General features: G+C 39.7%; 2 protein-coding genes across 2 annotated transcripts in view; both read left to right on the top strand.

Moving 5' to 3' along the window:
- On the top strand, nucleotides 1-23,605 carry LOC115579319 (uncharacterized). The gene is given in 13 exon segments (XM_030412823.1): nucleotides 1-54; nucleotides 5,707-5,973; nucleotides 6,312-6,590; nucleotides 6,921-7,255; nucleotides 7,316-7,418; nucleotides 7,824-7,867; nucleotides 13,598-13,691; nucleotides 15,275-15,544; nucleotides 19,872-20,150; nucleotides 20,457-20,759; nucleotides 20,865-20,966; nucleotides 21,192-21,209; nucleotides 21,375-23,605. Coding segments are annotated over 13 exon segments (2,193 nt in total). The 5' UTR covers nucleotides 1-5; the 3' UTR covers nucleotides 21,425-23,605.
- A 1,264-nt stretch (nucleotides 23,606-24,869) lies between these two features.
- The window catches only part of LOC115579318 (major histocompatibility complex class I-related gene protein-like), a 39,220-nt gene continuing 38,413 nt past the window's right edge, over nucleotides 24,870-25,676 (top strand). Inside the window, exon 1 of the mRNA XM_030412822.1 lies at nucleotides 24,870-24,874. Coding sequence (XP_030268682.1) covers nucleotides 24,870-24,874 — 5 coding nt within the window. The remainder of the gene's footprint in view (nucleotides 24,875-25,676) is intronic.

Genomic DNA, 25,676 nt, shown 5'->3' with positions numbered 1-25,676 from the left:
TCAAGATGAGAACGTTATTGTTGTTGCTTCTCTTCTGTCACGTTTCATCACCAGGTAAGATCACATTTTAAACCTTTAAACTCTTTAAACTTCACAGTCCACTCGACTCTTTCCTCCGCGTTTAGTTTCACTTTCAGTGGAGCAGCAGAAACTCTACTTTGTGTTGGTCAGTGCAGAATGATGAGGGCCATCTTTTATTCAGAACAAAGAAGGACTTACAAAAACTAAGAAGTAGCAAAATGGACAAACAGCAACAATTTAACTTTGTAACATTCTGCATCACAAAGACAATGAGAGCAAAACATTGCCTGTACAACATGAAACAACCAGAAGAGCTCATCAGCACATCGCCTCTACAGCACACTCAGAAACTGATAATGTTGGGCTTTGTAAACCCTGTGTGTCAAAATCGATTCTGAAATAGTTCCCCAAATGTGACAAGTAAAAATTTAAACTGTTTTGTTTGTAGTTGTTGCAGTAGGGACTGAACCTCAACCTTTGTTTGACCGCTGCTTTCAACACACTGCAAACACTTCTAATATTAAATCTTCCCATTCATGAAATGGATTGTTGTGAACTTTCATTTTGGGGCAAAAGGATGAAATCAATGAATAAAATGATGCATTTCATAAACTCAGAAAGAGCAGATTGAGATCTCCCCTGAGGGTGCAAGGGGCATGTAATGCTGTCTTACTTTTCAAGGGAAGCTCAGATCCTGCTCAAATTTCATATGTGAGTAGTCAGGTATCTATTGCATATGTATCAACAAAAGTTGTGTTTATAGTTAATTTAATTTGTGTGCTGTAAACCATAAAAACAGTGATACAATAGGCAGAAATCATGAAAATTTGTGAAATAACATTTAACTTTTTTATGTATTTAAAATTAAAGGGGTTTCAAGTAAAATTCCTTCTCAGTTAAGATTGTCTAGCCCTGCCTGAAAGAAATGTATTCATTCTTGAGTGTTTGTTGGGGGTATGGAGCCCACAGTAACCTCTGAAGGGCAATGTCGTTATGAGCAAAATAGATAACCATACTCAATTGCACTAAGAAATGTTTGGTTGTTTTTCCATGTGTCTCCCTCGACAATTTTGATGCTCACAAATGCCAAGCACATCTCTTCTAGAAGGTTGAGATGTGTATATTGCAGTACTTTCAACATTTTAAACCTGAGTATTATGAGTGGCAAGTTATAAGTTTTATCCAGGGAGAAGAGATTCTTTCTTCCGAACAGGGGAACTATGCAAAATACATGCCAGTGTACATAGCTGAAATGAAGAGAAAAGCCAACCAGATTCCTACAAATTCATGAAAGATGGAGGGTTTGTGGTGAAACGTTCAGCCAAGAAAAACTTTAACTGCGTAGCCACAGATCAAGCTCTTGAACAAACCATAAACAGGGAAGGAAAAAGTCAAGGGGGCATTGTTGGCTTCACTCTACGGGGAGCTTTGAAAAGGTGGCTCATGACAAGACATGTCACCAGTGAGTACTTTGATGCTATGACAGAGCTCTGTGATGGAGCAGCACGTGCACCAAAATCCCACAAAGAGCACGGAGCCCGAATGGACAGGGATGAAAGGGACATTGTACAGATAATGGAGTTTATGCAAGACAGACAGAACCCCTTCTATTTGGAGAAAGTTCCTGCTGAGTTAATCAATATTGCAAGAAGGACAAGTGGCATCACAACAGGTTACAAAGTATCTCTCAAGCTTTCTGGAAGATGGGAAAAAAAGAGAAGTGCAGTTTTCATTGATGAATGCCTAAGGAGTGAAACACCCAAAAGTTTCTGGGACCCCGAGAAAAGACCAAAAATGGCAACCTTTACAGATATGAAAGCAAGCATCGCAAGCAGTAAATCTAAACAGCTTCACATGGATTCAGATGTTCTCTTCAGGAGGCTCCTGGCTGTTTCAAAACAAAGAGATGTGTCATTGGAAAGTCTGATGTCTCATGAATTGGCTGTTGTCCCACCATCTCTCCTCTATGATGATGGGGCGATGAGAAAATCCACAAAAGCAGACCTTGCAAAGAAGCTGGAGTCCGTAGTAGAAGTGATGCAGGAGCTGCCTGAAATTACAGAGAAATCTGCTTACATCATTGATGGCATGGCTATGCTACAAGGTCTCCACGATTCAGCCTTTGAGACTTTCAGTGACCTAGCAGACTGCATTCTGAAGAAGATATTGTCACTTCTAAATAGGAAACAAGAAGTAAAATGTGTGGTCATGGTATTTGACAGGTATGACAACCCACAGTCAATCAAAGACATGGAGAGGCAACGGAGAGGTGCAACTTATGGCAGACCTTCACATGTTATAACTGGGAATACTAAGGTTCCAAACTACAGGAATTACTTGAGAAGTAGTGGAAACAAGACTGCGCTGTGCATATTTGTGAGCAACTACATGATCACTGCAGCCTCACAGAGAATGCACGCTGATGACTCCATCATCTTGGCAGGTGGATTTGAGAAAGGTGAGGAGGTGAAAGCGTGTTTGCACAGCAGGTGTCAGCATTTTGACATCACTGGACAGTGATCAGGAGGCGGCTGACACAAGAATGGTGTTGCATGCCATACATCTTTCAGAATCATATTCTCGCATTATCGTTAGGTGTGATGACACGGATGTCGAAGTACTGCTGATTTACTATGCAAGCAAAGGAATGTTTGGCTTGTCCATAGTGTACATGCATGCAGGCCATGGAATGAGAGAGAGATATGTCCCCATCAACACCATATCTCAAAAACTTGGAAAAGACATGTCAAGGTGTCTTCCAGCATGTCACGCACTCACTGGCTGTGACACAACAAGCAGTTTATACAGGATAGGAAAGAATACAGTGTTTACCAAGCTAAAGACACAAGAAAGAAAAAAGAAAATGGACGGATGTGCACTATCTTGGATGAACTGAAGTTCATACTTGCATCAACTACAGATGCAGCCTCTGCAAATCTGCCGCTAACAGAGGATGCATTTGAACAACATGTACAAAGAGCAATGTACCAGACAGCAATATGGTGCCACAGTCACATCCCTAAACCGCTGTTATGGAGTCCTATTGGCAAGGGATAGATCGTCAGCAATGGAGCCATAAAACCAGTCCTGTTCACAAAACCCCCAGCGCCTACGGAGGTGAGAGACATTACCCATTTGTACTGCAAAGATCCCAACTGTGGAGAGAGTGGAAAGTGCCAGTGCCTCTCAGTTGGTCTTCCCTGTACAGAGCTCTGCACCTGCTGTGCAGAATGTCAAATGTGTCACCAAAAGTGTCTGATGAACCTGACATTTGACATACCAGTATTACCTTATCCATTCAGCACTTACATAAGCTGTATATGTCCACACACACACTTCTCTCAACTGTTTGACTGTTCACCTGTTCTTTGTTGTGCCTATGAAATTAAGTAAAAGCATTGTCAGTGGCACTATAAATATCAAATTAATTATTTTTACTGTTATTATTACACATTTAGACTTTTTCATTATACTTTTCCAGTCTTAAGCTTTTATTTACATTGAAGATACTGATTTAAATGTGTTATTGTTTCAATAAAATCGTTCTATTTAAAGCTTGTGTCTCTAGCGGCTTGTAATTTTAGATTTACTTGACTTCATGATGTTACACACATTCTGTCTACATGGTCATGTAGTACAATCACCAGTTTTTTTCTTCTCCAAGTATGATGACCATTAGAGTGACCATTCTTAACGTATAGGCTATTATAACACCCATCACTCACTCGGAATGACCTAATTTGGTTGTTTTTAGAGAAGTTTGTCTAAAGATATCTTATTTACGATAAAACTGTATTAGGTTTCTCCATACAACCACTGGGTATTGTTCAACAACATCTTAGGGAATGCAGTAATAGTGTATTTGAAAGGAATTTATGATTTTCTGTTAAATGAGAGAAAAGAGTCCCACTTTCCTATTACCGCAAAAATGCAATTTCCGCCTAAATTACAGCTATGTTTTCAGGTTCATTTTTCAGGATTTTTTTTAAGTGAATTAATTTCTGACTGACTGATGATGTAGGACAGACACCTGGGCCCGTGTTCGCAAAGCCTTTTATCTTAACGTTAGGAGTACCCCTAAATCGGACTAAAAGTTTTTGTCATGACTGTAGATTCTTGTTCGTTGTGTTCTTGTGTCTGGTTTTGTCTTGTGGTTTCTTGTATTTGATTTCCATGTCTTTGTTTCTTGTCTTGTGTCTTGTTTTTCCATGCCCTCATGTGTCCTTTAAGTTCTCCTGTGTATTTTCCTATGTTCCCTCTGGCTCCCTCTGTCTATTGCTTTGTTCCCTTCATGTTCTCATGTGCTCCTCCCCTTCGTTACCTCACCTGTTGGTCCACCTCACCTGTTCCTCGTCTTGTCATCAGTGTCTGTGTATTTAGTCTCTGTGTTTCCTTCACTCCTTGTCTGGTCGTTGTATTTGTCAGCTTCTGTCTTTGTCCATGCTCCTGTCTGTTCCTTGTTCCCCCACGGTATGTGTTTTTGGAGTTTTGCATTTTGCATTTTTGATTTGAACTTTGCCTTGCTGTTTTTGTTGCTACTTTGCCTTGCTTTCATTTGCCACTTTGTCTCTTGCACCCATTTTGTCTGCTTCTGTTTTTTGGATCCATCTTTAAAATAAAGCTCGCCTTTTGTTTCCCCTAGCCTTGCCTCTCGTGTGTAACTGCATTTGGGTCCACCTTACCCTTTTCCATAGTCTTCCCTTTAACCCCCTGCGTGACAGTTTTTATGTAGGAGTCGTTTCTTAAAAGTAATTCACAAAGCCGCTGAGACCTAATTTTAGTTATGAAAACAGTGAACTCCTAAACTAGAAGTAACTCTCTGTTGCTATGGATTAGAGGTCGGAAACAAAATCGATATTGCAATATATTGTTGTTCTCTCTTTCGCAATAAATAATCGATACACTGACGGCAAATAACGATATTTTACACACATTATGGCTTTACCCTGTTGTCACCGTCAGTACTTAATCTCTCCTGTCCTGTTTGTGGCGGCGCGAATCCCGTAAATTAGGTTAAAGTAGGCGTAAGCAGCGGCTGGTGAAGAAGAGGAGTTAACAGAAGAAGAACAGATGCAAGAATGGCGGAAAATACGAATAACGAAAAACAAATCAAAGACCCACCCGCAAGTTTCCACTCTAAATGTGGACCCACTTCGGCGTCCGGCGTTATTGGATTGTTTCGGTTGATTGGGGACGTTATTGCGTCTCTCACAAACTCAACCACAACTTCAATCCCTTTGCGGTCCATCCGACATCGTTTGAATAATTCCCGCCATTTAGTGTCTCCAAAACATTCGGCTGTGACCAGGTCTAAGCGAGTTAGGAGTCCTCCGGACAACTTCTAAGGTCTCCCAGACTTAGGTGCTACTTTTAGGCCTAAAATGTTTTGTGAATAACTCTTTTTCTTTTGGGTCCTTGGATCATATTTGCACATTAACTTGAACTGTTTGAAAAAAGTTTCCCTTATTGAGAGCGTCTGCATTTTCCCTGTGTCCACGTAGGCGGATGAGTGATGATGAGTGTGTGTTCAGACTGAATGGAGGCTGTTTGTTCTGCACATTACATTTACAACTTTTGCATTTTGATCCTTCACAGCAAACACACACTTCATATCATGTTTATGTTTCCACTGAACATCATATTTATGATTTGTGTTATTTATCAGCTCTTTTGTTTGTCCTGCAGTGCTACACTCCCTGAAGCATTTCATGACTATATCAACTGGAATCCCAAACCTCCCAGAATTTGTGGCGACACTAGAAGTTGATGAACTTCTGATGGTGTCCTGTGACAGCAACAAAAGGCTGGATGTGAAACAGGACTGGGCAAAGAAATTCTTCATAGATCATCCTGAGCGGTTGGAGCGGTACAGACAACAGTGTTTCCACTTTTTGCCAAACTTCTTCAAATCTGACACTCACAGTTTGATGAGTCTCTACAACCAAACTGGAGGTACAGTATGTAACATGTTATAGCCTGTTTAACTTTTTACTGTTCTGCATCTTAGTTGTAAAGTGACCCAGGGCCTCAAGATACCAATCAGTTCAAACTCTAACATCATTTTACACATAACCTGAAATAGAGATTCATGTAAAGTAAACCATCATATCAGTTTGTCTTCAGTGGTCCAGCCACTACCTGTCATTCATCATGTCAACATTAATCAGCTGCTAGTTAGACTTGTTGCTGAAGCTGTTAAACACAAACTAATGATAATAATCTGATTCATGATCGCATGAAATGTTTAATCTGTGAATCAGTGTTAATTACAGTCTCTGTCTCTGTCTCAGGTGTCCATGTTTTACAAGAGGTGAATGGCGTTGAGTGGGATGATGAGACTGAAGAGGTCAAAGGTTTCTCTCAGTTTGGTTATGATGGAGAAGATCTCCTGGAATTGGATCCAAAGACATCTACATGGATCGCTCTAAGACCTGAGGCTGTCATCGCCAAACCGATATGGGAAGATGATAAAGAATTAGGAAAAGAATTTAAGATTTTTTTGACTCAGATTTTTCCTGAACAACTGAAGCAGTATGTGAAGTATGGGAGGAGCTCTCTGCTGAGAACAGGTAGGATCACCTGACCTGATGTAGTTTATTAGACACAGTGATCTTCATATAGGCTGCTCAGACTGAACTGTCATTGTATTATTAACCCAACCTGTCTGACATCAGCTTTTTTGTAGTGGTTACATTTGTTTTAGTCCTGACCAATCACACACCTTTGGGTGACATCACTCACCATCAAAGCTCAGACTGTGATGTCACAGTTAGTTTAAGGAAAGTGATTTTACAGTTTCAGTGTTTCACAATAGAAAAAGTTCCACTGAACATTGACACTGTGATTGACGACCTGACTGTGAATCATAAGAACAGAATATCTCTCTCTTTCCTCTCCAGAGCTCCCCTCAGTGTCTCTCCTCCAGAAGACTCCCTCCTCTCCAGTCAGCTGCCTCGCTACAGGTTTCTACCCTCACAGAGCCTCACTCGTCTGGAGGAAAGATGGAGAGGAGCTTCATGAGGAGGTGGACCACGGAGAGATCCTCCCCAACCACGATGGAACCTTCCAGATGAGTGTTGACCTGAACCTTTCATCAGTCACACCTGAAGACTGGACGAGGTACGACTGTGTGTTTCAGCTCTCTGGTGTGAAGGAGGAAATCATCACCAAACTGGAGAAAGATCGGATCAGAACCAACAAAGGTTAGAGTGAGATCAGAGGGTGCTGAAGGGGAGTGCATGGGAACAACAACAAAAACAGTAGTAATAAACTATTATTGTATTCAACAGTGAAGCCCAATAACATGACCGTCCTCGTCACTGCTGCAGTGGTTGTTCTTGCTCTCATTCTCATCGGTGCTGCTGGATTCATCGTTTACAAAAAGAAGAGAGGTGAGAGAGAAAAAGGAAAGATTTCACTACTTTGATTTCAGTCTTTGAGTTGATTTCGTTTATTTAGGTTCCTAAATTAAGGCTAAAATATCAGAGAAAGTAAATACAGTCAGCACTAAACAGACTGAGTATAAACAGATACTCATTCTGAGTGAGTAGAAGATAGGAATAAAGTGACTAAAGATAATCTGGCATTTACAGCTGTGACTGAAATTATTTGTCTTGTTCTGATTTCAGCCATCAGCCCTCCATCTTGTAAGTAAAACTTACTTTGGTTCTATTTCAGCTGATCTGACTCACACTTCATGTTTTACATTAAAACATGTTTCATATTATTGTGCAAATGAACCATTTCAACATTGTTTCCTGTATTTATTGTTCATAAAAGTTCAATCCAGGCTGTTTGTTTGTGACCTGCAGCTCCTGACAACAGCACAGAGCTCTCTGAGCAGCTGAATCCAGAGACCTGAATGACAAACACACTCAGTGACTCTCCTGGTGACACTTTATTTAGCTTTGATAAGTTAAAAGACACTAAAAAAGTAAAAGATGGCTTCTTGCATTGTAAGTAATGTTATATAAAGAGGACTGATTGAAAAGGTGGGACTGTTCTATGACTCTGATTGTTTTATTGATTGTTGTTTCTGTCGAATTCATACTCAAAACAATCAGGAGAGAGCGCGTGACCAGATTTTAGTTACAAACTATTCTAATTCTAACTTTACAACTTGTACATTGATCAGTTTATAGAAAACATGTATAGTAATTTTGTAGGAGACAATAAGCGGTGGTGACGTTTAAAGGCCCCCACACACCGCCCAGACGTCCAACTGCCTTATCCGACCACTCCGTTGCCTCTTGTCTGACCCGTTCGGCAGAAAAGTTGCATTGAACACACCGCTTCGACGTGCTGCCTACTCCACAGTAGCGTGTACGTTCTGCGCTTGCGCAGATGCAATAAGCGGGTGGCGCTTGTGTTGTGAGTTGAAAACGAGAACCTTATGCACGCAACTGTCTTTACTTTCGATCAAAACGAAACTTACCAATTTCCGATAAACAGCTGCATACTAAACATGCAGCGAGGCATTACCAGACGAACAAGAATTAATTCGTCCTGAACGGACATAACAACTAGTCTGGTGCCACTACTGCAAAACATGACAACAGGGAATGATGGAACGGAGTGCATAGAAAAACAAAGCGCACACAGCATTCCGTCCCTCCCACACACCGCGCTGATTCGCCAGCACATCGCCAATCAGAACCGCCATTCAGCTGGCACACAACCAATCAGAGGATCCAATGGCTCAGACGTCCGACGGCCCTCCTCCTCAGACTTCGCATGCTCAGTCGGATCCGACAACGTCCGCGCGGCTCCGAAAGCTTCAGGCGCAGCTGAACACACCAAACATGTGTTCCCGACCTCGTCCGAGTCTCTCCAAACGCTTCAGACGTCCAACGGTTGGGCTGGTGTGTTCCTGTCTTAAGTCATGTGACTGTGATATCGTCTGTTTACAGCCTAACATTAGATTTTCACTAATCGAGATTTAATTTACACTTCAAAAGTTGTGTGTTCATCTGTGAAGATTATATTGAAACATGTAAGAATGATAAACTTGTGTTTGTCACAGAGGTTATTTTCTGCGATATTCAGAGATCTAATTTAAAAAGTCTATGTTACGGCCTCCTCTGTTATCTATGTATGTGTGTCTGTGTTGTGCAGCTGTGTCATGCTAAGCAGGATGTGCGATCCCTTGCCGAGGATTGGCTGGCATGAGACCTGCCAACTTCATGGTTCCGCCAGTGATCTGATTGGTGCGGCGTCTGGCAATCTTCTGCAACGGCGCATTCCAGGGTTTTGGATAGGAATGAAACAAGAGATATAGGTCTGTAGTTTTGGATGTCAGCTGAATGTAGGGTGAGTGAATTTACTGTAGCTGTCTTGAAAGGAGCTGGAATAAGGTCTGAAGTGAGGGAGGAGTTGATCAGGGTGGTGAGGAATGGCAAGATGTCTTGTGATGTCTTAGAGAAGGGAGGAGGGAGATGTATATCGACAAATGTATGACTATGAACTTATGAAACTAAACATGTAAATTCCTTTACACTTATGAACATGAATGAATGTTAAACTCAAATGTGGTGTTCTTTGTTTTTGTGCTGATGTTTGTCTTAATAAAATCCTCACATTTTAAAAAGTTTGGTCCACATGCTCATTTGTGACGTCACTTCAATATATTACCTGAACATTCAGAGGATTTGAATAAGGAGATTGATATCAATGTGAACTCTGAACAGAGTTAGCTCCAAGACAAGGTTAGCTTAGCTTAGCATGAACACATGAGCTGAGGTTTACACAAATTAAATGTACGAGCAACATACCACAATAATAGAAATTACATAAAAACAGAGGTACCCTGAGAGAAGATTATTAAATGTCCCTATATAACTGCACTGTCTTTCTATAGAAAGAGTCTCTTTGTAGTGCTAATTTGTTTATATGGGTCTATTACATTTACGTCAGTTGGTAAAGTGTTCTGATGTGGGCCTATAAATGTATTGCTGCTGTTAATATTTGTATGGTTAATGTGGCGAATGGCCCCAAAATGTCCTATGACTTGAAAGACCTTTGAACGCCTCATGTTTCTGTTCTTTGGATTCTCATTTGTTTGGGCAGGTGTCAATCATTTTGTCTGAGGATTAACCTGTCGGATTGTTAGACGGGCGGGACTAGAGGGAAAGCCCGGGAAATGAGGAGAGAAAGAGCTGCGGAGAGAAGCAGAAAGACGTTAAGTCCGAGAAAACTTTAAAATAACTTTATGGAAAAGTAGTATTCACCGTTATCAACCGGAAGTTTGTGCGAGTGTTTGATTATTTTGTTAAAAGTATAACCGAGCGTGTTTTAGAAGTGAGGGCTCATTACTGGCGCTAACTGAAGACAAGATGGGACTGTTGCTAACGGTTAGCATCGCTAACTGCTAATCAGGAGACCAGGTTGGACGTTGACATGGCTGCTGCAGAACGGAGGAGTCGGTGACGGACCGAGCCTCGGGACAGAACCGAACCTCAGAACGGGTCTCTGATCAAGTCGCTGCCTCTGGGAAGAGGTTTTGGAGGAAACTGCTTGATCTTTTTCCGTGGTTCGGGTGAGTATCCTGACATTCAGGATCAACGGTTATTTCTACATGAGCTCACGCATGCGCACCATCACTGGTACCAACTGGAACAGTACAAAAACCCGGAGTATTACTATTGTGAAGGTTTCTAATGTGTTTGTATTTCTGTTATGAGGTGATTCAAAACAAAAGAGAAAGATATGAGCCACAAGGTTTAGACATTAAAACAGTTTATTATTGCTAAATCCTTGTTTGAAGGTGTTTTTCATGTTGATGATGTTTATATTGAATTAAAGCTAAAGTTACAGTTAAAGTAAACTGCATGGGAAACTTAATGCTTAATAACAGTATAGTTGCAATTAATAAACTAACCAGGCATCTCTGCAATTTAGCCAGAGTCATTTTCAACGTGTGTTAATTATTGTAAAACATCCAAAATTATACATTTTAGTAGCTCTCACCAATTGGCTCCCATGCAGTCTGATACATAAAAGAGGTATTCATGAAAATCATAAATCAGAGTTGAGTGAGAGGGCTACAATTGAAAATGGCTTTATACAGTATAGAAATGTAGTTCTTTATTTGATTAAATGTATTGTACCAAAAGGGAGAAAACCATTTTTGAACACATTTTTAAAAAGATAATCATCTCAGGTGTGTTTAGACTCTCTGAGACCGCTCCTCTTTATGAAACGCTCTCTAAACACAATACTGTCAAAAAAGTAAAGAATATTATATCAATTAAAAAAAAAGGCAGTAAGTCGCTGTAGGTGTGTGATGCTTTTAAGACAAGAGCTGTGTTAAAATATGTTCACATGAGTTTATCAAAGTGAAGTCCATCTGTGTTAAAATATAAGTTGATATATCCAATGTAAAGTTTTTCTGGACTTCACAGTGAAAAACAGTTTACACAGTTTGACACTAGTCCAGTGTTAAAGTCCTCCACAGCCACCGAAACAGATATACATTGTGTTTTGATCCTGTACCTGTCAAAGACAAAGCCGGGCCAGTCCAAACCGGCACTGATGCTTCTCTGTTTCACTGTTCAGCTGTTTGATGTTATGAAACTCTGTCAGCATAAAGTGAAACATGGGACTGTTCACTGTGGAGTGAGGCAGATTTTGAATGCACACAGGTAACAAAATGTCAGGTAATATAAAAGAAGATAAAATAAACCTTTATTTCTTTTGCATTTTAAAGAAATACCAATTTCCATTCTGAGCTCACTCAGTGAATTCAGCTGATCTCATGCTACAACTGAAGGATGGCGTAATAAAGACAAAGTTCAGACACACTCGTACATTAAATGTGTTAAGTTATCCTTCATGAAGTTGAATTGCAGTCAAATAATGTTAAACACCTCTATCTATATATACACCTCTATATCTGAAAATACTTTGAGTACAAAAACTTCAGTTTATTTTGAGTTTAACAAAGACCAAAGACCACAGGAAAACCTGTTGAAGAACTTTTTCTCCTGTCTAAACCTCTCATCTCCACTGGAGGGAGCTAAAGACACAGTGATGGAAGGAAGGAGGCGTGTTATCCAAACAGGAAACACCTCCTCCATTTATTCACACCATGAAGACTCAACTGACTCACTGTTAAGTCGATCAAACTTACTTCTCATCAAAACATGAAGATCGTCATTTTCAATCTCAATGGAGATTTTCTCCCTTTTGACTTTTGAACCATTTTCCCGCCTAACATTGACCTCACCTAACCAATCAGCTTCATAATTCAGATAATTAAATACCCAAATTTAAATATCAGTGATGTTGCATAGGTCAATTCATTCTGGAAAGGCCTACATTCTATCCTACCATAAGCATCATTTTCGACCCTTTACTTTTCAGATGACATGACTAGAACACGAAAAAAGTACAGCTCATGCAAACACATGGCAGAAGCATGCCGCCAATATACAGGGCGGGAACAATGACAAATCTCTCAGTTCTGGCAAGAACTTACTCTTTAATGTTACTCCACAATGGTTTTAATGGTCTCTATGAAAGCTGTTTTTATGTTTTAGAAATCAATTAAAGTTATTTGTGTAATTGTAAATACTGAAATTGACTCATTTATTATCCTTAAAATATTAGTATTGAACCAGTACACTGCCTTTCTTTCAGTCATTAGGTCTTCAGAAATCTAGATAAAAACATCTGCACTCTCAACCAGCTGGCTGGACCAGAAATTTTGGCATATTGTAAATGCCAACAGTATTTTTTTTTTAATTATTATTATTATTTTTTTTTTAACCTTTATTTATCCAGGAAAAATCCCATTGAGATTAAGAACCTCTTTTTCAAGGGAGTCCTGGCCTAGAGGCACCAAGAAGTTACACAGTCAAAGTAGGATAGAGATACAGACAAAATGACAACACATATTGAAAGATGAGGCATTCAAGAGTAATTTCCAGTCTAATTTTGATTTTGGCAATGAATAGTTTTTTGGCTACATTCCAAAGAAGACATGTTGTAAGTTTAGCTTTTTCTGTGTTGACGACACAGCAAAAGGCTGATCACGCCTATTTCAAATGCAATTTACAGGCCGGAGGTATAAAGTGAAACATGGGACTGTTCACTGTGGAGTGAGGCAGATTTTGAATGCACAGGTGACAAAATGTCAGGTAATATAAAATGATAAGACAAACCATTATTTATTTTAGATTTTAAAGATTTTGTTTTCTACCAGCCAATTTCCATTCTGAGCTTACTCAGTGAATTCAGTTGATTTCATACTACAACTGAAGGATGGTGTAATAAAGTTCAGAGACACACATACATTAATTGTAAGTTGTCCTTCATGAAGTTGAGTTGCCATCAAATAATGTTTAACACCTCTATCTATATCTATATACAACTCTATATCTGAAACTACATTATTTGAGAACAAGAACTTCAGTTTATTTTGAGTTTATCAAAGACCAAAGACCACAGGAAAACCTGTTGAAGAACTTTTTCTCCTGTCTAAACCTCTCATCTCCACTGGAGGGAGCTAAAGACACAGTGATGGAAGGAAGGAGGCGTGTTATAAATAGAAAACACCATGAAGACTCAACTTCACTGACTCAACTCAGCTGTTAAGTCGATCAAACATGCTTCTAATCAAAACATGAAGATCGTCATTTTCTTGCTTCTCTCGAGCCACTTTGCATTTTCAGGTAAGATAACGTTCCTTGAATTACTTCCTGAAAGCAGTTCATGAAACACAGAACAGTTCAGCAGTAAACTAGTGACCTGAAGATGGAGGCTGCCTGTCTTTATATTTCAGATCAACCAGTCTGTCCAGCTCAGGGTTCAGGTAATATGAAAATGAATTAGGATGTTGTTCTATAGTTCATAAATTACTTTGATTTGTGTTAAACTTTGGAACAAGCACAGATCCAAGTCTATGTCAGGAACATACTGTAGCCCTAAAGCCTGTATTACTGTGCTGTGTTACTGGAGGCTGTATGTTGTAAGTGTGGAGTGAAATATAGGAGACAGAGGACTTCAGACATCATACCAACATTTTACTACCGTTTTTAGTATCTGTATAGAATATGTCAAAGACAGGAAGACACTCTTCTTTTTACTTTCACTTTGTCTCTGTCGCTTCCTCTTTTTCCCCCTCCAGCTTGCTCGCTCTTTCAGCGGAGTAAAAACAAATGACGTCATCATGTGTTTCTAGAATTATCTAGAAAGTCAAACTCCATGTAAACAGACAGGCAGGCAGGAGCAACATAGCTGCCACACAGTACACAGGTATCCACTGTTTCCAGCCTGTTAGGTGGTTCAAGTAGATGTTGACTGATGTTGTTGTTACACAGAGTTCTTTGTTGTTTTATCGAGTACAAGAAGAAAAAACGCTTCTTTATGATGAGGCAGTTATAGAAGATGATTAGCTTTATTGCTTTATTAGAGACAAACCACAGTTCATTTTATAACTTTCAGACTCGGTGTGTGTCTTCTAACAGTAAACTCACTTCACTTTACCAACACATGTTGGTGGTGGACACTGGTTTGTGTGTCTCTCAAAGATGGTAGTGCTGGGTGATATCACCTTAAAATAATGCCACAGTATTTGTAAGCTGTTTTACTACATACAAATATATATCATGATATTTTAAAAAATTTCCTCAAAACACATTAATGCTAGAACTGGATAACAAAATGAAGTATCACACTATATTTAACTAAATAAACTTGATATCAATATTGCACACAAATACAAAATAAACACAATGAGATTCCTGATCAGTAATCATCAGTAATGTGGATATAATGACAATGTGGGTAAAGAGAAGTATTAGAACAAGTAGAACAGTCTGGTAAGTTCAGAAAATGACATCAAGTCATGTTACCTTTAAAACCAGGAAAAGACAACACTTATATTATGATATAACAATATCCACAATCTAAAATGACATATAGTCTCTTATCATAGTAACAGTATAATATCAATATATTGCAGCTATAAAGGATGCTCACGTTCATATTAGAAGGGAGACCTGATAGTTAAAATACTTTGAGTGTAACTTCTCTTTAAAGTCTGTCCAAACATCAAAATGCTTCTCAGTAGTTGGTGGGCCGTACTGTAACCCTGTAATGATAGAATAGGTAATAGATGAGTTACATGAGATGATTCATGCTGTAGATGGCAGGCCTTAACCTTAAGTGTTATCATGGCATCATATTTATGATGAGTGTGATGATGATTATGTGTTTATTTATACTGAATGTATGAACCTCTTCTGTCCTGCAGTGAAACACTCCCTGAAGTTTATCACCACTGTATCTTCTGGACTCCCAGACTTCCCAGAGTACGTTGCAGCTGCAGTGGTTGATGATAATCTGGTGGGCTACTGTGACGGCAGCAAAAAGATAATTGATCTAAAACAGGACTGGGTGAATAAAGTATTGGAAAATGATCCTCACCAGTTGGAGTATTACAAAGGAGCATGTTTTGAGCGGGTGCCAACTTTGTTCAAAGCCACAATCAATAGTTTGAAACAGCGCTTCAACCAAAGTGGAGGTACAGTATGAACTATGTTATATTTCACCTTTTACTTCATTAACTATTATTTATGATTATAAAAATAAGTTAGTAGGATTTGTATTAGAAATATTGGAATTGATTTTATCAGCCTCCCTGGGCTGAAAGCAAGTTTCCATCATGCACAGTAAAAAAGTCTGAATACTTTATCGACTAATACTGCTTCAGGTGATGTCTTGACCACAGAACATCTGATTTATTGAGTTGGGAATGCTTGATGAGATGGATGGATGACAGGATGGATGATTTCTGTACAACAGCAAATATAAATCAGTATATTTGCATGCATGCCAAAACTGAGTAACAGAAAAAGTGCATGAGAACAAAGGTAGCTTACAATATTAATGAACCCATGAAGGATGAGTCTTCTGTAATCCTTCACTGTGATTCTGTTATTCAAAACAAAAAGTAAATACAGAACAACAATACACAATGATTGTGAATCTAGATATACTCCATGAGCCATATTTACAGGGTTAAACTTAACACAGGAGAGAAAGTAGGAATCGAACAATCGTAGGCTCTCTGCATCTGCCGTGTGTTTGGCTTGCAAATGATATTTGAGACTCAACGTACTTCAATGGTAACTCATTTCATGTCGACAGTACGTGCATAACTTTTGTCCTATCGACCGAACCATCTGGCAGTGTTTTGAAAGTTAATTTGCCGTTCATATGTCCTTTCTCCATTTCCTTTCACTTTCGCTTGTCATTCCACCGTGTTTTTCCCGAACGCCAACCCTGCTTCTTCTTCTTCTGATTCCCTTTCTTATTCTTCTGCCACCCTCTGGATCAAGACTACAGGTGCCACCGACGGCTGTAAATCAAACAATGCGCGTTTCTTTGTTTTAAAAAATACCGAGTGTTAATCGCGCTCTAAAAAAATTAACAGCGTTAAGAGGATGTTGCGTTATTAAAGGTCCCATATCATAAAAAACACATTTTCTTTGCTCTCTAGATATATATGCTGGTCCTCCCTGAGCCTGCCAACTCCAAGAATGAGGAAAACAAGTGATTCCTGCATGGTCTCTGCAGCCTACCCACTGGTAAAACAGCGCTCCTACAGGCTGTTCAGATTCTGCTCCTTTCGTTACGTAACGAAAGGAGTCATTATCATAGGCCGGCCTCCACTGCGCGATGATAGGAGATATCCGAGAGGGGGGCGTTCATCCCCGAGGTGAAGTTCGGTGTGTCCAGCGGAGAGACAGCAGTGTTTCACAACGTTGTCGCTCAGAGCTAGACACGCAAATTGCTCTCTTGTTGGTTGTAATGATCAACACAGGTGCCTATATTCTGTCCAAGCTACAGAACAACAGAAGAGACCGTGGTTGCGTTTCATTTTTAACGACAACGTGCCGTCTGCGGTTCGTGTTAGCTTGTATGTGTGTGCTAACCCGTCACATCGGACTGCTTCAGTAACGAGGGTCAGCACAAAGCTGGCTTTGCCTCGACACTGAACCTCGTAAAAGGATCAGTCCCAACCATACCGGACCCAGCAACTGCAACCGAGCCACCGAAAAGTGTCGCCGCGGTTTGATAGTATTTACAGTTGCCAACGAGTATGGTGAAGTCAGCTGGAAACTGGCTAACTAGTTAGCTCCGCTTCAGTCCGCTATGCAATGGTGTTTGAAGCAGGTTTGATGTTAATAATATTACGACGGAGCTTGGTTGTCACAGTAAAAAGTCTGGAAACGTGCAGGCTGGAGAGAGAGATGATGCGAACAGTGTCCAATAGTTTGGAGACTGTGTTGGAGACAAACACAGCTTTCGCTGAGTGTTAGCCATTAGCTACACGGTAGTAACTGTAAAAACACATACAAACAAACTAACATTATTCAGCCAAAATAACCATTCTGAAACGTCCTGCTACAGTCGCAAAGTCTGTACTACTTCCGGAGCCTCTCCTTGTGGGTCCAATACTGGGTCAAACTGGTTCGGTTGAACGAAAAAATCTCCGCGAGCCATAGTGTTACATCCACCGTAAACATTAGCGCATGCTACCGTTAGCATAAGGGGCTTCCTCTCCCTGAGAGTGATGTAGCAGGCAAGGCTACCCAAGTTGGTGTTGACAGACGGAGCTCATTAGCATTTAAAGGTGCAGGCACAGAAACAGAGTGCTCTGAATAGAGCTCAGCAGAGCGACTTTTAGACAGCTGGAGTTCAGGACCATGGATGTGTTTGGGGCAATACATGTCGAATACAGAGTTGTTGGACCTCTGACAGCTGTGTGAAATTGATGAAAAACAATATAATATGGGACCTTTAACGCGTTATTATTAACCCTTTAGGCGCCAGAGTCGCAAATTTGCGACACACCGCGGTACTGAACAAAACAGCTGTTTTAATAGCTGTAAATAAACGACAATGGCATGCAAAAAGTTGACACTTAGGGAAGTGATTGAGCTCCTATTCGGTGATTCTGATTCTGATTCTGAAGTGGAAAATCTAGCTTTGGGAGATGACGGTCGGTTGATTAGTGAGCTTGCTAGTCGCGGTGCGTCTTTGCATAGCAATGGCGGTGCCGCGCAGAGCGAGGAAAACGCACAAGCACTAACACACGATCCTTTGCCCAGTAGGTGGGAATGGAAATGATACACAAACTCCTAGTATCAGTAGGGAAGCGAATGGATGTGGTAGAAGTAGCGGTGGTGGTGAGATTAGCGCTGGGTGTCAGCGTTAGTGTTCACTCTTTCCACCGCGACGGTCACGTAGCCTCCATCCGCGGCAGCGGTGCAGCTATGCGCCGCAGCAGTGTTCACGAAGCACAAAGCACACACGAGTCCAGCTCTTCTCACAACACTAGAGGAGATAGCAGGGGGAGACGTGGGCAAAGTGTTCATAGAAAGGCTGATGGGTGTCGTAGGGGCAACAGGGGAAGGCAGAACAGGGCTGGAAATGATGATGATGATGGTAATGGTGGCTGGGCTTACTTGAGAGATGAAGTATATGGATAAAGCCCTTTGATGAGCAAATTGGATATCGTGGTGACAGAAAGCTAAGCAATGATTCAAGGTCTATAGTTTTTTTGTCCCTGTTTCTGACTGATGATTACTGGTATCTTATAACAATGGAGACAATGCTCATCAGTATTTAGGCTGACATGAACTAATTCCAAGTTCACGGTTTCATGAATGGTATGATGAAAATGTAAATGTGTGTATATATATATATATATATATATATATATATATATTCTTATTGTCTCAATGCCTTGCAATGAGAGGCTCCACACTCTACAAATATTCAAATATTACAAACTTTTATCTGGATAGATGGGCACAGATAAGGCCTCTGCAGCTAAAAGACGCCTACTGTTATTATTATCTAATAATAATAATAATAATAATAATAATAATAATAATAATAATAATAATAATAATAATAAAGGAGAAGAGAAAACAAGAAAAAGGGAAGAAAAAAAAGTGTCGTCCAATGGGGGGGATGGTGGGTAAAAAAAACGCATACTGTTTACATGAGTTTGTGGTGTACTAATAGTTCTAGTTTACGACTGTTGGCTTACAATTTACTTTTTCCCTGTTCATTTGATGTGTGGACAACATAACAAATGGATGGAGGGGATGAATCTGATGAAATAAGTTCAACTCTCTTTCAAAATACCAGGTATTTCATGGAAATTACATAATCCAATATGGCCGCCACCATATGACGTCATAATATGCAAATTAGATGGGAAAAATTACTCCCTTCATAAACTTTAGGTCATTCTCAATATTTGTCTCATTTACACTTTGTCTCTATCTCAAACTATATTCAAGCCAGAGCCTTCTGAAATTTAGATGTCAAAATCTAGTATTTTTTAAAATAAAACCCGGCGCCTAAAGGGTTAAGTTAACTTTGACAGCCCTGATTTAAACATCACTTAAAGGAAAAACAATACGTCATCTGGATACATGTACACTTAACTTAAAGGAAAGAACAACAACAGTGTATCAGGAACAAATTGGCAGAATAAGTTGAAACAAACTAACATGTGGCAGCTTGGTCTCACACAGAGACACATACAGGACACACCCAGCATATATGTCCTCCTCTTACTAAACTCCTTCCTGCACACAGGTAGGTGAATCTCTTCACCAGTCAAAGCCTCACAGAACTGACGCTCGACTTGACATTTTTTAATACACAGAATATAACTATTATAGTACAAAACTAGAGAAAACTGTTTTTGTGTTAGTCCCCACTGTAATAGTTTGGACTCAAACCAGTGATGCTGCAACTGTTTATTGTTGGCATGTTAAACCTTAAAGTGATGAGCTGAGGTGTTTCTTCCTCTGTCTCTGTCTCAGGTGTTCACATTTTACAGAGGATAAGTGGCTGTGAGTGGGATGATGAGACCGGAGAGATTCTTGGATTTAATCAGTTTGGTTACGATGGAGAAGACTTCATATCAATTGACCTGAAGACAGAAACATGGATCGCTCCAAAACAACAGGCTGTCCTCACCAAACTGAAATGGGATGCTGACAAAGCTAAAATGAAGTATAATCAGAATTACCTCACAGTGATTTTCCCTGAGTGGCTGAAGTTGTATTTGGACTATGGGAGGAGCTTTCTGCTGAGAACAGGTAGAATCACCTGACCTGATGTAGTTTAATGGACACAATCATGTTCATACAGTCTGCTCAGACTGAACTGCTGTTGTGTTTTCACTCCAGTCAGTGTGACATTACATTGTTGTCTCTGTTTATATTCTGTAGCTGTAAGATTCGATGTTGTCCTAACCAATCAGTAGACACTGACATTTTGGCTGTTCTGAGATTTCTTTCCATCGATGCTCAGACTATGATAGTCAGTGTACACTCAGCAGGAGTTAAGTAAGTTTAATGTCTCAGTGTTTCAAACTAGAAATATTTTTGTTGATCTCTGTCCAGAGCTTCCCTCAGTGTCTCTCCTCCAGAAGACTCCCTCCTCTCCAGTCAGCTGCCTCGCTACAGGTTTCTACCCTCACAGAGCCTCACTCGTCTGGAGGAAAGATGGAGAGGAGCTTCATGAGGAGGTGGACCACGGAGAGATCCTCCCCAACCACGATGGAACCTTCCAGATGAGTGTTGACCTGAACCTTTCATCAGTCACACCTGAAGACTGGACGAGGTACAACTGTGTGTTTCAGCTCTCTGGTGTGAAGGAGGACATCATCACCAAACTGGAGAAAGATCGGATCAGAACCAACGAAGGTAAGAGTGAGAACATCTTGAAACAGTAATAATAATCTAATTCAGTGTTTTAATTTGTTCTAACCTGCTTCATCTGCACCAGTCTTAATTTATTGTATTCAACAGTGAAGCCCAGTAACATGACCGTCCTCGTCACTGCTGCAGTGGTTGTTCTTGCTCTCATTTTCATCGGTGCTGCTGGATTCATAGTTTACAAAAAGATGAAAGGTGAGAGAGAAAAAGGAAAGATTTCACTATTTTAATTTGTGTTTTTCTTTTATTCAGGTTGCAGAATGAAAACAAGCATCAGAGAAAGTAAATACAGTCAGCACTAAACAGACTGAGTATAAACAGATACTCAGTCTGAGTGAGTAGAAGAGAATAATAAAGTGAGTAAAGATAATCTGGCATTTACAATTGTGACTGAAATTATTTGTCTTGTTCTGATTTCAGCCATCAGCCCTCCATCTTGTAAGTAAAACTTACTTTGGTTCTATTTCAGCTGATCTGACTCACACTTCATGTTTTAGATTAAAACATGTTTCACATTATTGTGCAGATGAACCTTTTCAACACGGTTTCCTGTATTTATTGTTTATAAAAGTTCAATCCAGGATGTTTGTTTCTGACCTGCAGCTCCTGACAACAGCACAGAGCTCTCTGAGCAGCTGAATCCAGAGACCTGAATGACAAACACACTCAGTGACTCTCCTGGTGACACTTTATTTAGCTTTGATGAACTAAAGGACAGTAGAAGAGTAAAAAATTGATTCTTGGATCATAAGTGACATTATAAAAAACGGACTGATTGTAAAGGTGGGACTGTTCTATGTTCTATCTCTTGATTGGTTGCTTTACTGATTGTTGTTTTCTTCCCCTAATGATGTTCAGCTGAGGTGATTCAAGATGATGCATCTCTAATTATCATTAAGTAAGAAAGAGTTAGCAAAGCGCTACACCTCAACACCTTTTGGGACTTTTAACGGAAAATGGAAGTACTGACCTGTTCTGTGTTCTTTCTGTTACAAATAATTTGTTCTTCGGGAGTTGTTTTTGAATCATTTTAGCTAAAAAGAGATGACCATCCAACCGTTTCACTCGACTGGTATTAAATGATCAGACCAGCTACTTTGGGCCTCTTCAACTTCTCTTTTAGAAGCACTTTGAAATGAAGTATTTTTGTGAATATCGGATGAAAAAAAACTGATTAATCGGCCTCCAAACAAAATGATCAAATGGCTGGAAAAAGGTTGTTAAATGGCTGGAAAAAGGTTGTTAAATGGCCTCATCTGGCCAACGGGCCACCAGTTGAATAGGTCTGGACTACATGTTTGTCTACCCACTGCTAAAGCTATAAGGAAGTGAGCAAGAATGGCAAAAAAGAAGCAGCCCAAATAAACCAATGCTAACATGCTAGTTTGACAGTGGTCCATCTATCTATCTATCTATCTATCTATCTATCTATCTGAGTGTTGGTGTGTGTCTGGGGCTTTCTGGTTAGCGAGCTAACTGAAGAAAGAGATCATGATGTCAAATCAGACGGACAGCGGCGGCGGCATCTTTCCTCCGAAATCACTGCAAGCAAGAGCGCCATTGTGCACCTAGTTTGTGTAATTATCATGTACACCATATACGAAGTGTACAAAGATGTAGCTCCGTCTCGCTCTTCGTACGCCATCTTTCTTGAATGCTGAGGCAGCTGGTGACGTAAAGAGGTCAGCCGGAGGTGGCCCTGTTACCACTAGTTGAAATGGGTACAGCGCCACCTAGCGTACCAGGGCATGACACGCTTTGGCCCAATAATCTGATTTTCTCACTGGCATGTATACTCGGACAATTGCAGTTGTCTGGTTGAGCAGTATAGTCGAACTATGGCTGTAATCTGACTAAGCTGTGCATGTAAACGCACTGAATGATGGTGGTTGGACCGCTCAGCGGGCATTAATGTGAAGTTGCCAATGAAAACAGTTCGGCCCGGCAAAGTAGTTTCAACTGAGCAGTTCCAGTGTAGATATCAGGCCAGGTCATACTGCAGAGTTTCTGCTGTTTGTTGTTTGTTTGGCTGAGTGAAGGATTTAAAGGCAGCTTAAAGATGTTGAGGTCAGGGTTAGAGAATAGTGTTTCCTGTCGGAGGGCTCAGTACATTTGTAGTGGACCAGTCTGATACCCACTGCAGTTCACTGATGGTCCAAACATCATTCAACATGAATACTGTGAAACCAACTGTTGGCACATTTTATTGTGTATTGATTGTTGCTAAACTTCCGTTCATCTGATTAACCAGGTGAGGAAGGAGATTCAGGAGACGTGATTGCTTACACTGAAGTATTTAATGAAGCTCGATGGAGGAGAACAGGTTCAACAGTACATGTGGTAACAACGTTGTTCTGTGCCAGTTCTGCAGAAACAAACATGCCTGTTTCTTGTGATTACTTAACCTGCCACAGAATACTCTGTGGAAATGTGCTTACCTGAGTCATGTTGTTATTGTTGGGAGAATATGGAGTTTGAGCCAGTGCGTCTCTCTTCTGAGATATAGTGAATGTTGGATGTTGGAGGAACAGAATGTGGCCTGTTTGGGAGGCAGCACTTTATCTGACCAGCTGCTTAATACAACCGTTTGTTCCACTACCAACAAGATCTGGTGTAGGAAGAGGAAAAGGAAGCTCTGCACACATAGAAGCCTTTGACCCCGAGCATGACCTCAGGGTGACTGTACCTCCTGGGTGAGCAGAGTGGAGGATGTTTATCTAAATATACTGAAATCCTTTACAGGGATGAACATGAATGAATGTCAAAGTCAAATGTATTGTTCTTTCTTTCTGTGCTGATGTTTGTTTATTCAATAAAATCCTCAAAGTTAAAAAGTTTGTCTCTTTTTCTTCATCCACATGCTCCTTTGTGACTGTAGTTGCATTAATCATATTATTTGAACATTCAGTATTCTCACAGAGGATTTACATGAGAAGACTGATATCAATGTTAATTCTGAGCAGAGTTAGCTCCCAGACAAAGTTAGCTTAGCTTAGCATGAACACTGAAGTTGGTTGAATTGAAGTTGTTCACCTTAAAAGAACAGCTTCAGAATCATTCTGATGGTACAGTGTCTTGTAACAGATGAATGTGTCTCTGTCACTCGTTTCTGCACGATGTAACTTCAGTGAGAGTGTCAGATCACAGTGTTGTATACACGTTTACTTTAACATGCAAGTTTTCAACACACAACATAGTTCTGGTGTGATGACTTTTGTTTGTAGTTAGCATCCACATTACATCTGACAGACTGTTACAGACCTGAGATCTGTGTTTATAATAGTGGTGTTGCACTCAGAAGCTTCAGCACGTCAGAACAGTTCTGTTATTCTTTGCCTGAGAGGTGGTCAGAGGATCTGTTTAGAAAGAAAGTGAAACAAATGATGACGTAGAAAACTGAGAGACTCAAAGTGAAATACATGATGAAACGTGTTTATTCACTGTAGTGAGTTGGGAGCAAAAAAAAAAAAAAAACATGTACATTCAACAACGATGAAATCAACCAAAGAGTAAAAAGAAAATACATATAATCACATGTTTTTCCCCCATTAGAGCTCTTCCCACTTCAAACATGCAGCACGTGATTCTGGAGAAACATAGTTGATTGTTGAGTCTCATTCCCAGGTCATCAAATACCAGAGCTTTGGGTCGGGCAGCTGTGAAACTCTCAGCCTCTATTTCATACATGTCTTTGCTGCCATCTAACGGCTGTTTAGTGGTATTATATACAGTATTACAAACAGGGCTGTGACACTTGTATTGTGGAGCCTGATAAAATAAATATGGTGTTATCTACTGTCTGATGTAGAATAAGTTATAGGTGGTGATACAAATGTACATGGGGACACATTCTCTGAGATCTTAACTATCCACTGAGACCAAGATCATGTAAATTCACCTGATAGTTGTGGAGCTATTTTTGTGTATGTCTGTGTAGACAAGCCACACCTACCAGCACCATGTTTACTTCACAACATGTTTAAAAATAAATACGTTTACAATTTACATTTCCAGAATAACTTCAGGAATTTACAGAATATATTTTTACCTCTCTGCTGATTTTTTGTAAACACTGAAAAGATTGAATGTCAGATGAAGATGAAGTGAGAAAAGAGTTTTCTCTTATATCAGTGAGATTAAATCAGTGTGCTCCAAACTGTGGAGCTATAAAGAAGAAGGGACACAATCACTGATGACATGTTGCTGGTACATGAGGGTGAATGTAATCCCTGAAACTGTCAAGCTGAAAGGAAAGTTCAGTACTTAACAGTAACATCTGCTGTGTGGAGACATTGTTCACCTGCTGTCTGTTTTTAAAATGTTGCTTCTTAACATATATGACATCACTTGTTATCGTTTGTTTGTACATTTTAGGTTTAAATACTATTTAAAGACTAAATTGTCATGAATGTATTTTTTTCTTACCACTGATATTTATGTGTTTTTTTGTCTATTAGCTGTTGCAGTGTTTTTCCCCTCCTTGTAAGTGATTTTCTGTTGTACTTTTCTAAATAAAGATTTTTTTATTTGTTCACTTTGTCTCCTGAGTTGTGCATTTGAGTTAAAGTCCTAGTTCAGTCGTAACAAGGAAGTAGATTTTCTGATTTACATGCATTCAGTATTTACATAAATTCAACAGAAAAAAAACAGTAACATTGCTCTCACCTTTTTGTAGTTAATCAAAAATCTAAATTATATTATATTATATTATCAAATATTATATTCTAATTATATATTTCTGTGGCCAAATATAGAAGAATATTTTTTTATTATAAAGCAGGTTTGACATACTTGTGATTTCAAAAAAGTTATCACAGATTTCAGAAATAAACAAGCAAAACAATTTTAAAAAATGTGACTTTTTTATGCCTAAACAAACTAAATGAACAAAGTCTTCATGATGAA

This window comes from Sparus aurata, chromosome 3 (genome assembly GCF_900880675.1).
Source record: "Sparus aurata chromosome 3, fSpaAur1.1, whole genome shotgun sequence".
NCBI lineage: Eukaryota > Metazoa > Chordata > Actinopteri > Spariformes > Sparidae > Sparus > Sparus aurata.
The sequence above is the reverse complement of the archived record's forward strand: the minus strand, read 5'-3'. Positions and strand labels throughout refer to the sequence as shown.